This window comes from Leptosomus discolor, chromosome 6, assembly GCF_034619465.1.
Source record: "Leptosomus discolor isolate bLepDis1 chromosome 6, bLepDis1.hap2, whole genome shotgun sequence".
In the NCBI taxonomy this organism is placed as follows: Eukaryota; Metazoa; Chordata; class Aves; order Leptosomiformes; family Leptosomidae; genus Leptosomus; species Leptosomus discolor.
In genome coordinates, this window is record NC_141396.1 from 26,802,320 (window position 1) to 26,817,345 (window position 15,026).

Genomic DNA, 15,026 nt, shown 5'->3' on the forward strand with positions numbered 1-15,026 from the left:
GACAAAATTGCACTTGAACCATCACAATGTCAAAGTTACATGCAATACTTTACATCTGTCTGAACTGTAATAATAAAAATAGGTTTAAACATTTACTTTAAAAAAATTTACTGTCAACTGTCTTAAATGCATTCCTTTAACACCATGCAACGTACAGTGGCAGAAGTAAATGTATACCAGGTACATGACGGCTCTAGAACATTATGGTAAATATGAATCATAAATAGCATGGTGGTGAAGTTGATAGGAAATAAGCTTCCGATGCATATTATGTAAAAGTATTTGAACCACTGCACATAATATGTCATTTACAAACCATATTCCAGAAAGGTATGTTACAAATTCAAATGCTGGGAGTCTTTATTGCCAGTGAAAATAAACAACATAAATAATAAGGTGGTAAACTAAAGGACAACAATGCACAAATACTAGATTTCATATTTGTATGCAGGGAAACATAAATTAGTAATGAAAAATAAGCAGTTGCAAACTCAAGCCATTAAGACAGCAGTTTGCATGGTAGCATTACAATTACCATGCAAATTCTCCTTAGGGCAATTATCCAAACATGTAAAATAGCACAAAGTGCGCAATACTGCTTGAGAAGGACAACCTTATATCAGGCCAACCTCAAACTCCTTAGTGATGAGAACCTAGGCCTAGGAGCCACAGGGATTCTCAGAAAAGACCTATTACGGAACAGATATCTGAAAGATGTAGAAGATTTTAGAAGACAGGAACACTTAGAAAAAGACACACAGCAGTAAGACACTATAAGTATAACAAGAGAATGGCCTATACAAACAAAACCCCTGATACATTCCCCTTTCCTCCCCCCATAGAATGTATCCACCTGTACAAACAGGGCTGGTCCCTTCATGGTATGTATAAACAAATAGCCTCCTAAAAAGTGCTGATTCACATTACTATAAACTTAATGATGTCTACATAGCAAAAGGCATCACAATATATTAATAGTTGAGCTTGTTCTGAATGAAACAGCTTGGGTACCAGGTGTATTTTTTTATTTTAATAGTGTTATACCCCTTTTGACATGCATTGATTTGAATGTTTCCTTTCCTAATACTTCATTCTATCACATAGACATTCTCTAAATCGTGCCAACTGCTTAAGCTAGTTTAACTGTGCTCTTCAGAGATCAGAGTTAACCGGACTTCACTCATTGCTACCGATGTGAGCCAGGCTGAGGAAAGGTATCTTTGGAAAGAGTAGAATTTGGGGCAGGGGGCAGAGGGAAGAGGACATCATTTCATAAGTTATGCTTATTGTCACAGTCTTACAAAAACTGGCTGCTGATACAAATGCAGCTCCATAACCCAGTAATGACTTTTTTTTTTTTACTCATTATGAGCATGTAAACCATGATGTTATATGAAGCCTCTCATTAAAAACTAAAAACTACATCTTTCTGAACTTTATTTATTGTACCTTTCTGCTTTTCTATCTACCACACGCATTTTTAAAATTATTTTGTTTGTTTCGGATTGGAATAAGAAAGAATCAAACCCATACCAATTACACAGGATCATATCTTAGAATTCTAGTAAATACAAAATGAAAGACAACTAGTAATGCATGTAGTAGAGAATCAGTAATAAAGTAAAACAGAATTATAACATTAAAAAGGTCTTACTTGATAAGCACTATTATTAAAATCAAGTGCACTCTTTATAACATTCACACTGCCTGTCAGAATCACTAAACACTGATTAGAAAAACAGTCTTAATTGATCAAATCTTTTAATTTTCATTTACATTAAAATCAACATAAGAGAAACATTGATTTTTTTTTTTCATCTGTATTATTTTTATTTTTATCTGAGGAAAGACCAAGCGAGTTACTTTTATTTTGTGGGGAACAGAAAGAATTGTAACACCAAATAACCATTTAAAATGCTATCTAGGCATTTTCAAACATTTTCTTAGGATAGACTTAAATTAGCTACTTTCCTAAATTAAGAATTGGTTTTGTTTGTTAGTTTTCTGGTTTGCTTTTTAAAAAATAAAAAATCCAATTCAAAACAAAGCTTAGAATTATATTCTTTTTAGAAAATCAATTCAGACTACAGTTTATACATATGCACAGCAAGAGTAAAGGGGCAGAAACTTGACTGCATTTCAATTGTCTTATCAACATTAACAGAAATGGTTATTTCCCAGAGATTACAACACTAATTTTGTGCTCAGAGATATGAAGTTATAGGGATGTCAAAACCCTAGCTTTTTCATCTGAACATTATACATCTTTAGTCATGTGAAAGAAGAAATTCTGACTGAATTTGCAAGTGACAATCAGAGGAACGTTTATATGAGAACACAAATTGACCACATAGTACGAAAGTCACACTGAAGTAAGAAAGAATGAAAATTCACAAAAACCTCTTTACATTCCCTGTCAAAGTAACACTATCCTTTGTATACCATATACATTCTAGAGTTACTACAATAACTTACTTACTGGATCTTTAAACGAGACATGTTTCATATAACATTTTATGAATAACATTTTATTATTATCAGAGAATTTAGAATACAGAATATCCTTATTACTTTATCATTCACACTTTTTTATGGTCAGTCCTTTTACATAGATCAAGCAATACAAAGGAGTCTTGAAGTCCTCATAAACGTAACCTATTCCAACACATCATAGCTCCTTTATAAGTGCCAGAATAGCATTTGGCTGTCTTGCTGTAAATAAAAGCTTGATTCAGATTTGTGTCTTACTGTTCAATGCTTTGAATTTACGTAAACTTTCTCATATATTCAGTCTAGCCAGATCATGATAAAATGAAATCAGATGTCAAACAACGCATCCTGAAAATATTAATAATCAGATACAGAAAGTTGGTAAAACACAAAGCTCATGTTGTTAAGAAAGCTATCATATCAGGTTCAAATTCTGCAAGCAGCTACACATATACTTAACGTTATTGCCAGCAGCTGTCCAGGTACAGCCAAAGGGATCAGTCACAGTAGTAAAATTGCATCTGTGCATATGGGTACATTCTTGCAGAGTTAGGCCCTCAATTTCTCGTGTAATCTGGCTAAACTGAATCAAGGCACAGTGGTGAGAGTACATATTCTACAATGCTAAGGCACCTCATATTTAGCTATCAGATATTACTAGGTCTTAATTTTATTTAGCTTTCCAGAGCACAGAACAAGTCTATCATAAACAAGCATCTGAGGTAGTTCAGCTGATGGAGTGTATTCCAATTTAGACTGCTCGTATTTGGTGTAGTCATTAAGCTAACATGGAAGAAATAAAAGCCTTGTGAAATTCCTTTATTTTCTAAACTCAAAAATCTACTCTTTTGTTCTGAATAAAAAAAAAAATCTACACAAAGATCTCTTACATACTTTGAAAAGAAAATAAAAGCATTAAGTAACAGGACCTGAGATGCACCTCTGTGCCTACATATCTGCCATTTAAATTTAATGTTCGTAGTCCTGTCAGCCCAATGAACAAATGTACAAAATTTCCTCAGACACATTTGTATTAAAAGAAAATAACAGAGGGACCTTACCTATCTTTTCTACGTTCTCCAATAGATACTGGGCTAATGGAAATCCTAGGTAATGTAGAAAGAGAATTCTGAGACTGGCTGCTGGCAAAGGAGGATGTTTCCAAGTTAAGAGGTGACTGTGGAGGAGTTATCAGGCTGGGACTGCTACATTCAGAGTGTGACAAGGAGCCTACGGAAAATCAACAGTTGAGTTTTAGTATTCTGCATCTGTCATAGTTTGGAAAGCTACACAGACATACTGAAAGACACCATACACATCTGAGACAGGAAAGAGGTACTTGTTCACTAGCACTCTATTAACTATGTAAGGAGCTTAGGGAGACCAGGTAAATAATTTCAGGCAGTGGAAACTTACTGTCCTTAATGACTACATGCTAAATCTGTCCTTCGTAAGTGTGCATACAACTACTGCCATTCTCAACAAGGAGAGGAGGTTACAGACAAGCTACACCATATGCATGCCTGAAAACACTAAGCAATCCAAAGTTCAAGAAAAACAATAAAAACCAGGAAAGGAGAAGTAAAATAAAAATTTAATATGTAGGTTTATATTCAAATAATTTATGTATAGCCCTTTCCTTTGGGTAGGCGATAACATTACGAAACACCTGCAAACACCAACAAAACCCCAGCACGACTCATACACAGAGACAGGAAAACTCTGCAATTTCAAACAAGCTTGATGAGACTTCGTTTGCATCTCTTCCCTGGTTATAACCTCCCAGAGTAATTTACTGAACAAGTGCCCTGACAGAAACATTCAGTTTTCTTCCTCTGAAAAAACTACAGAAAATAAATCGAATCATTAATCACAAATGAAAGCCATTTGTAAGAATTGTATTTGCCCAGTTAGGAAAACCACTGCATACAATTCAATAAGGCTACAGAACATTTGAGCAATGATGGCAGGAAAGAGTTGCCATTTACTGTCATCAAACTCTGCATTCTACAGCTCTCCAGCACACCAGCTGGCATTTGTATTGTGTCTTTAAATAACTTCTACCAAGCAATTTTGAGTGAAATACTAAAATATGTTATCTGCATTCCAAAATATAATTTACAATCGCTAATACAATAATATGTAAAATAAATATTCTTAAAGAATCAAAAAAATAATGCAGGTCATCTCACTGTTAAAACTTTTAAGACATCATTCTATAGAAAACTACAACTGTAAAACATACATCAATGCTTATTCTTAACTTCATTTTTATGCACTTTTTCTTAGTGTGCCACATCCTAGAGTCAACTAACAGAAAAATGAACTTTAATTAGAAAGCTTCTTTTTTTACCTTTCTGTGGCAAAATGCAAATTTTGTAACCTTAATAAAACTGTCATATTTAGATTTTGGTGCAACCTGATTTAACAACGGCAAAGGCTTTGAATTGGTAATACTGAAAATAGTACAACTAAAATTACTTATGAAATAATTCACCTCTGTCTGAGCCCATCATGGACCTTGGATATCTTGGTGTTAAAGGGATCTTAATTCGTTCTGTTCTGTACTGCAAGTTATTCGAAGAACCTAGTTTTACAACAAGAAAACATTACAAAGACAAAAGTAGAGCAACTACATTGAACAAAAAAGTACATTTAAATGCTGCTACTTCAATGAGCATTGAAACAGCCTCTGAATTTATGCACAAGCCTTGATGATTACCCTCGTATATATTGTATATGCCATACTTCCCGTAAATTGTCTTGATTACACAGTCAGTATAAACAGAGCACAGTGCAGCTATACAGTATATACACTGCTCACTCTTGTATGAAAATATTTTTGGTATTTTTCAATCAAACTTAACTTGACATCCAAAAGAGAATCTAACATCTTTGTTTACTAAGAATCCATGGAACTTCCCAAATACATTTAAAATATCCTGATTACATTCTGCTTGGATGAATACATATTTTTTTGACACTGGTTGCAAACTGTCATGCCATTTTTTGCTGTGGTTACAAAGCTGCCATACTCTATTCAGATGCAACTGCCAGTCATTGATGGAATACAGGAACAGAAACATGCACAAAAAAGTTATTACCTAATGGAAAATTTTTAAAATTCTAAAAAGTTAAAATGTCATTGCTACAAAGCATTCATTTGCTTTGGTATTACTAGGATAGGCATAAACAATCCTAACATGTCAATCAAGTAAGTAAGTGTAACTCATCTTCCAGCAATACAATTTACATTAGGCCATTAACCATCCTTAATTTTTTGTTCTGGGGGCTCTCTCCTTTTCTCTTCTTCTCTCCACCTCACCAAACCTCAAAAATACTTTGGCTGGGCCTCCCATCTTCATAAGGCTACTTTCAAACAGTAACAGGCAAGGAAAGGAGAATCACTCACACTTACACACACAGAGAGCATTCTAAAGGGACTAAAGAATGAATTATACACTGCTACGTCCAGGGAACACCTTCAGTCATAAAACAACAAAAAAATGAAGCAAAGGAACACAGGAAGCCTTTAGGCATTGCTTGTTATGACAATCCCATAATACATGTACTTAAGGATTTTTTCATTTATTGTTTGTCTCCAACATATAGAAGTCCCATAGGAGAAGTCCCATAGGAAATAAATTAGTAAAGCTAGTTACCAAGTCTTGCGCTGGATGGTAACGAATTTGAGCCATGAGATGCTCTTGTACGTGAATTTTCAGAGTAGTCATTGGAGTGTTTATGACTTAGGTCCAAACTCAGGCGACCTTGATGCTGGGAACTACATCAAAAGAAAAGGAGAATAGGGCAACAGTTAGAACTGGACAAAGAACCTCACCAAATAGCAAACTGGCCAATAAAAATTGTTGGTTATCCCTGATTTACTGAATACAATGAATGCTCCTCTCCTTCCCACTTCCCAGTTGTCCCATCATTTTATGAATTAAGACAAGTGAGGAAAAATGGCCTAAAGTGCCATAAAAAAAGCGGAAGGCTTTATTTGTTTTGGCAAGAACAAGAAAAAAGAATTAAAATTAGTTCATAAAAAAAAAATTGTCAATATCAGCCAGTGGAGCAGAGGAAAACCTAATCCATCAGTTACTGAAATACATGAAAGCAACCAGCACATCACTTCTATGCAATAATGGTTTTGAGATTCCTGGGTCAAAACAACACACAACAGCTGCATGCTTCACTCTGCACTGTATAAAACAGCTACCAGAAACAACTTCATCCTAATGAAAACAAAAATTTAACGACATAGAAATTTCACCACACCTGGGATGCAGATGCTGATGGCATACTTGGCTGGCAACTGATGGGCAATTGCTGGTGTGAACTCTATGGCTCCAGGCAGTATAGACTGGATTTCTCATGACTGCAGTTACTGCAGGGCATGGTGCTAAGCTTCGTGGTACCGTACCTGCTTAAGATGATAAAAACATGTTCTTTTCAACATTATTAGCATATAAACTACAGATTTAAAATATATTTAAATATTTGTATAATTATGTATCACATTTGCATGAATGAGCATGAATCCATAAAGAAAAATTATTATGATACAGACAAATACATTATTAAGCACCATGTCACACCTTTTAAGAAGTACAAGCATATTTAAAATGTAGTTTATAGTTTTGTAATAAGTCAGTAATAAAGTGGATTATATCACCAAAAATTAAGTAATTCACAGTATGTCATTTTAATATGCACTGGTAACTGGAGGATTTTCTCATGCACCAAACTTTTTTATACAGCAACAAAAACTTTGCATTTTCTCTGAACAGTCATCTGACAGGAACACACATTTTTATTTGATATTTGAACTGATTGCAGCTTAAATTACTCTTGTTCCTCTTTTGTTGCCTCAAAGACTCCCAAGTCTAGTCTATCCTATGACTTTAAAAAAAAGTATTTCAATACTTATTTATGAAACTTATTACTTAAGCCATTCTTTTAAGTACACTCATCCTTCAGTACTCAGTCAAAGTCTATTTTATCAATTTCCTCTTAAATATGCTGGCAGCATAGAATACAATAGCAAAAATTTGTTCACATTTCAAGATGTACGATCACGTTTTCTAATGTAGGTTTGATTTATTATGCAAAGCTATCATGAAAAGATAAAGCTTTTAGTTAGAAATAATACCTTTTAATACTTTTTCTACTATCACTAAAAGAAAGAGAGAGAAAGAGTAAAAGAAATCAAAATCTTCTTTCATCTGAGCTACTCTTGAGCACATCTTTACATTCTGAAAATTGATTGGGACAACAGGGTTTGAAACTGTCCATTGTTCCAGATACACAAGTCATTACTTCCTTCATGGTCTCCAGTGAGAAGAAAGTCTTACATAATTTCTAGAGCGTGTAGGAGCGGAGGGCTTCACAAAGAATTGAGAGTAAACTCATAAAAACCAGTATCATCTGGATTTGACAATCAAGTTTTGTATGCAACTGCTGAAGGTAACTACACTAAAGACTGAACAATCCATCTGGCAACAAGTTTACCAAATGCTTCTCACCCAGTTCAAAGCAACTAGCATACGATACCCTAACTAGCTCCTGAAGCACTCCATTTAGTCAGTGCCAATTTAAAACCTGCTAACCCGAACTTCTAAACCAACAACTGTTTGATCAATCGAGACAACATGCTGTTTCCTGTTCTACCTAATTATATTGATTTCTCTGTGAATTTCTTGTGAGTCCCCTCCTCAGCAGCTTAGCATCTCAATTTAGTCCCCTCTTCAGCAGCTTAGTATCTCAAGCATTTAATTTTTAATTTAGATTAATATCATAACCAGTTTGGACACTCAACTTGAGATACTCCAAGTATTTGATTCCGATAGGCAGAACTTAGTGTGGCTGCACTTTCTGAACATCAGATCTTTTTCTTTGGAAGTATTTCAGAAGTTAAGCAGCTAAAGCTTGGGACACCTCCATTTACTGTTTGTTTTCAAAAATATTCAAAATCATACTTGTCTCTCTAATGCATAGGCTACACCTTGTTCACCACCAATTCATTCAAAACTCTTCTGCACAGAAATTGATGAAACACAAGTCCTTCAGCCAGAAGTTGCTCAGTTTCCTTCACAGAGCTTAAACAGGTTTCACTTCTTTACAGTCCAAAAGCTGAGCAGACCACACTGAGATTACAACAGATCATGGAAATATGTTTTGTGAGTCAACATTTGTTCTACGCTTATCATGACTAATCCTCAATAAGGGCAAATTCCTTGGGGCCTTCCTAGAAAGTAACTACGAGTTCTGTCACTCACCTGCTGACATGCCATCAGCATATAAGGCGGCAGGCACAAAGCCATCACTGTGCCTAGCAGACCGTTTTGGTGAATATGGTGACCATTCCTGTAGTTCTGGAGACAGATGCTCCTCACTAGCTGGAGCATACTTCTGCACCTACAAAACCACAGAAATTTGATTAAAGGAAGTTTGAAATCCAGAAGAAAAAAATAAGACAGTCAAACTTCGTAGGCAGTAAGCAACTTCTAACTTTCTAGTAACTGTTCCAGAACATGCTTGCCATCACCGTGCTTGTTACACCTTTATCTTTGAATGATGCTATTCAGTTCTACCCCTTCTTCCTCCATCCTGCTCTGTTATTCCTTTTTATTATTTTGTAATCTTTTTAGGCCAATGTTTGGAACTTAACTGATATATTTTTCTTCACAATAAAACATCCAGCATTTAGTTACATTTCTCCTTTAAAATAATGCTTAATCAGGGCATTTCAGCTGTTACTTCAGCCACTATCACAAGTGTTTCCTAGAGCAGACCTGGCTAACAAGCCAGAAAGTGTTTTCCTCTAAGACTGTTTTTTTCCAGATATGTGAAAATATCTCTTCAACTGAGCAATTCAGGTTTTGGAACCACTACAACTGCTGTTCATAATGAGTAGACACTGGTGAGTTAAGAAACATAAGAATAGCTCAGATACTGACAGTGATGCTAGAAAGCTGCAAGTTCAGGGCTCAGCATGCAGAGGTTACATACTTGAAATGTAGAACACAAAAGATGAGACTGAATTATGTAGTAAGTGAAAAATAATTACTGAAAAGGTACTTACAGTTTTTATGATAGCAGTATTCTAATTAAATGAAGAGTTACTGAGAGTACAAAGACTCTAAAATGCAGAGGTACCTTCTTAGAACCAGTACTTGATCACTACCACAGGTGTATGAGTAACTGTACCACTCACTACTTGGAGATGAAAGTTCTCTTAAATTTATCAACATATCAAAGTACACAAACTTAACTGTGTATATACACAACTAAGGAAATTGATAACACCCATATGGCTACAAATTCAACTACATTGCATGTTCTATATACATATTTTTAATATTATAAACACCTCTTCAGGAATGAACAGATACAGATAGGACACTACTGTCACACAGCCTGATAAGGTTGTAATGCACAAAGACAATTCCATGCGAAAGAAATTTCCAGAGCGAATAGCATCCACATTTCAAGGCACACTATCACTTCTGCTCTCCAGTTTGTAACTGCTTTACAGTTACAAAGCTCTATTTTCTGGAAGGATGGGGGAGAAATTAAGGGGAGGAAAAAAAAGAATCAAAGATCCTAATTGTAATTTAACCCTAGAAACATAAATTAACTCACATATCAAGTAATCTTAAAAAACAAGTTATACTTCATAAATCTATTATGCAATTTGCTTCTTCACCTTGAACCAACGCCTATATAATATCTGCAATATCACTCAGGCAGTATGTAGAACCAACCGTAATATGTCCTTGTCTATCCTTTCTGGTCTCTTAAATAGTGAGTGCCAAAACCACCCCCCCTGTTCCAGGTAACAAGTGTCTTAGGTCTAAGTCCCCACCTACATGGGTTCTTGTCACAGTTGGAAACTCCTCACTCGCTATAGAAATATTACTACAATTATAACCAGGACAGTGTATATGCTCACAACAATGCACTATAATGAAGCATGGGACTATCAATGCTAATGGATCAACCTGATATTCTATGTAAAGCAAACACCCCATATTCAAATGTGTTCAATAGCTTGATCTTGTTTTGTTGTTATGTATGTGCCAAAAGATGACATTACAATACGCCATCCTTCACTTCTTGCAGTGCAGTTCTTGATGAAAAACTGTGACCTTTCTCTTAGCCATACTGCTCTTCAGACCTGTTCAGAATAAATCTGCTGATTTCATCTACAAAATTAAACCCTTATGCTTTTCTGTAATTTTCTGTGCTGGTTTTGGCTGATAGTTAATTTTCTTCACAATAGCTAGTATGGGGCAATGTTTTGGATTTGTGCTGGAAACAGTGTTGATAACACAGGGATGTTTTCATTACAAAGTCAAGGCAAGGAGGCTGGGAGTGCACATGCAGTTGGGAGGGGACGCAGCCGGGACAGTTGACCCCAACTGACCAAAGGGCTATTCCATACCATAAAATGTCATGCTCAGCAACAAAACTAGAGGGAACGTTGGCCGGGGAGACGCTGCTCAGGGACTGGCTGGGCATCAGTTGGGTGGTGGTGAGCAACTGTTTTCATTTTCATCACTTATCTTTCTTGGGTTTTATTTATCTCTCTTTATTATCTTCATTTTCATCACAATTTTTAATTATTATTTTCACTATTATTAATCTTCATTATTAGTTTATTTCAATTATTAAACAGTTTTTAACTCAATCCATGAGTTCTCACTTTTAACCTTCCAATTCTTTTCCCCCATCCCGCTGTGGCAGAGTGAAAGAGTGGCTACATGGTGCTTAACTGCTGGCTGGGGTTAAACCATGACAATAATGCAGAATTTGCTGGATATTTCTATAAAAAAAGGCCTAAATCTCTCCAAAAAATGTTATGCAATGTGGAAGGAATACAACGGAAGCAGCCAAAAAAAGAGAAACAAAACTGCCAGCTGTTCTCTTATACCAGTGATTTTGCAAAATATGGCTCCAAACCTTGCACTACTTCCAGTTCAGCTCTGCTGTCTGTATTGCTTCTAAAACTCCATGAATAGGGTAGGATTATCCAGGTATAAAAACGTATGGGCAAAGAATATGATGTTCTAAGTCACTGTGATGTGATTATATACAAGCAAAAATAACACTTTTTGAAACTTCAGATTGGGGGTGGGGGGGCGGAGATCTGTATCTGCCACCTGAGCAAATCTGAGATGGTAGACCTTAAACTACATTATTGATTATGCCACTTTATATAATATAGTCATCTAAATAGGTTCTTCTTACTAGACCACAAAATTTTTCTTCCACCTACTCTGGCAAGACATGACCCATAACTCCACAGCAGGGTTGTTTATTCTAACAAATTATACTCTTATTTTGAACTGTATTACTAAACGATATTCTTATAAACAGTCCATCTTTACAGTGTAATGTGCCTAACACGCTATGAATTTCGGATTAGATTTACAAAATTATTTAGACACATAGAAAGACTTACAAAAAACACCACTGTGAATGGGGTACACCTTTTTCCATTAATTTGTACAGTGAGCTGGGCAACCAATCTGACTTTTGTAAAGCTTAGGAGGTCCTATTTTCAGCTTTTCTAAAGCTGCATCTTTGAATTTTTTTCAGGTTGTTGAAAATGTACAAGAGCGAGCCCCTATCTTCCAACAAGCAGTGTAAAAGCCCAAGATGAGGCTGCTAAGCAGAAGCCTATAATTCTGTTTAGCATCCATCACTGCCTGTTAAATACTGCAACTCCATGAATTGGTTCTGTACTTTGTGATACTGCAAAGTGCCAACTGAATCTGGGGTTGCTTCTCAGGGGACCTGGATTTTGAGAACAGGCTATGCTTCTCCTGTTATGGCATGTAACAGGGCACCCACAAACCATGCTGAAAATGCACTTTTTCTAGTTTTGTGCTTCAATACACCAAGCTTCTACCTGAAGCGCAGGATTAGGAATGGGCATAGGGGTTATTTTATGCCTCAGAGCAGGAGCTGATTTTGGCCTTGGTCTTTTAATCTCTGGCTCTTCAACTCTTTGAAAGCCAATGTCATCTTCACAGGATTTCCTTGAAGAGAGATGAGTGCAGTCAATTCCCTCCTCCCGATAATAATGCCCAACATTCCTGCTGCGCCCCTTGAGAGTAGCAGAGTCCTGTTTAAGTGCCAAGGAAACTGGCGCTTGGGCAGTGGCTGGGCTGGTGGGTGGTGATCCAGTTGTTACTGTAGACTCTGATGCAGAGCTTGCCTGCTGTTTATGTTTAAATTTGATAGAGTCACTTCTCTTAGGAGGAGTTGGAGGAGTTGAAGCCACTTCAGCTTTTGGTGGTTGAAGTGAATGGCCTGTCACCTGATTAGGGGAAAGGTACTCCAGTTTAGGAGGAGTTGGTGGTCTTTTGAAAGTATCAGGGTCAAAGATAGATTTCCTTTGTTTTGGCTTTTTGTACACAGAGAACTTCTCTGTTTCTGTTGTTGAGATATTAACCATGACTTTTGGCCAGGTACCACCACTATGCTTGGCTCCATGTCCTTTGTCAAATGCGGTCTCAACCATCATACAGTCAGCTCCTGTAGGTTCATAAGGCAGCCTCCTGCTGTCCAAGCCAACAGCTCCATACCCTTGGTTCCCATATGTCTCTGGGCTGAAGGAGCTGAGACTGTGTTCTGAATTACTGTGGCAACTGTGTACTGTGTTCCTATGAGAGTCCACTCGTAACGTGTTACTAGAGAAAGGTTTGTGATCACAAAATGAACTGCTGCCCTGATCACTCTGGACCTTCTTGCCATCCATGATGTCTGGATTGAAAATGTCAGTCTGAGTTGAGCTGTTGAGTTTCAGGTTTCTTTTATTTTGGGCTTGTATCTCTGACACGTGAACCCTACAGTTTGATATTTTTTCTGAATCTTTCAGATTTTCAAAAATATTTTGACCACTCCAAGATGAACTCTGAGGAAAAACCTAAAACAAAAACCACATATGATCACCTTATTATTATGGCTGATTTCTGTTCAGTATAAGGTATATTCTAGCCTCCTTGATTTACCTATACATGAATATACACCAAGACATGCACAGCTACAGTTGGGAAAGGTTTAATAAAATCTTACAGATTCAAAGCACAGAACATCAGATAAAATTAATCTAGAAATTTTTTGAAACATTTTCAGACTGATTCCAGAAGGGCAGAAGCATTGAACTGACATTGAAGGTACCTGCATTCTACTTCTACCTCGCAAGTGATGCTAGTGAGTCATCTTTCATTGCCCATTTCCCCTCAAACATTTCATCTTTTTACCTTCTTAAAACCTCAAGCTCTCTGGAGCTGGAATTATCACTCACAAAGCCCATCTAACAGTCCCAGCATAATGGGATTCTAAACTTAATAAGCAAAATAGTAATATTTTTATAGCAGTAAGCCTGAAAAAGAAAGCCTTGTACTTAATCCTCATGATAGACAGAGTTCAGTTTTCCGCACAGCTCCCTCCTGACTAAAAGCAAACCTTTCTGTAGTCAGGAGGCAGTTTATCTTTCATGTACAAAACTGCTGCAGCTCTGAAGCAGAAACCAAGAAGAAAGAAGCAAATGGGCCAGGAATCATTTCATGTGACCAGCAAACAAATGGGAAAGAAGTAAGAGCAATAAATAAGTTTAATTTTCTACCAGATGCCACAACAGCATTACTTTGGAAAAACTGTGGAGTGAGCGTACCACCAGTGAAATGCATCCAGATGGTCTTATTTTTAGCAGAGACCTTCCCATGAGGATATATTAATTTCTTTCATATACTCTTCCCTGAACAACTAAAATAATTCTATATAAATTCAATAAAATTCTGCAAATTTAGCTTCTCCTACTCACCTTCATCAGTGACAGGGTGAGGGAATCCCTACAGTTTCGTAGCAAAGCTTCACATTCAGTAACTGACTTATTATCTAGTGCAATGCCATTGATCTACACACAAAAAACCACAAGACATCGATAAATCAAAGGTAGCAGGTAGGGAACATCTTAAGGTAGCCTCTCTTAGACAGGGAAAACACTAGTTTTACATGCATACATGACTGATGTCTGGTTGACTTTGTCCTGTGGTTGTTTTTTTTTCCATTCTCCACTAAAAAAACCCAAGCCTCCTAACTACGATTTTGTTATTCCTCCTAGAGACATAGTGTAACAACACTTGTTTCACTACATTAGCCTCTACTAATTTGTAGACCGACAGTAACTACCTTCTGTTTCGCAGCAGTTCATAAATCAGACAGGTCGTTTAAGGCTGCAAATGCACACAGCGGAAAAGTTCCCACCCAGATGGATGACATCTGTGTATTCTAACTTAACAAGACATGAAACTTTTCATCCAGCCAAGGGATGTCTTTTTGGAACTGACCTTTCCTCTTCAGTATAAAGATCACAATTATTGTTATACATAAGCCAAGTGCGAAGAGTCAAAAATTCTCATATGAACTAAGTGTAGCAAACAACCTGCACATTATATTAATCACTTAGCCTACAAACATCTTGATTTATAATAAATATTTATTGAATATGCAAAAAAGGT

General features: G+C 36.4%; 1 protein-coding gene across 4 annotated transcripts in view; it reads right to left on the minus strand.

Annotated features, from left to right (window-relative positions):
- The window catches only part of DLG5 (discs large MAGUK scaffold protein 5), a 111,118-nt gene that overhangs the window by 12,554 nt on the left and 83,538 nt on the right, over nt 1-15,026 (minus strand). For 2 of the 4 annotated variants that reach the window (XM_086466694.1, XM_086466693.1), the window contains 7 exons: nt 14,330-14,422; nt 12,410-13,429; nt 8,772-8,910; nt 6,772-6,916; nt 6,153-6,274; nt 4,988-5,077; nt 3,552-3,720 (listed from right to left, as the gene is read on the minus strand). In XM_086466694.1, coding sequence (XP_086322820.1) covers nt 3,552-3,720; nt 4,988-5,077; nt 6,153-6,274; nt 6,772-6,916; nt 8,772-8,910; nt 12,410-13,429; nt 14,330-14,422 — 1,778 coding nt within the window. Of the gene's footprint in view, nt 1-629; nt 708-3,551; nt 3,721-4,987; nt 5,078-6,152; nt 6,275-6,771; nt 6,920-8,771; nt 8,911-12,409; nt 13,430-14,329; nt 14,423-15,026 lie in introns of all 4 variants that reach the window. The other 2 variants (XM_086466691.1, XM_086466692.1) reach the window with 2 other exon arrangements.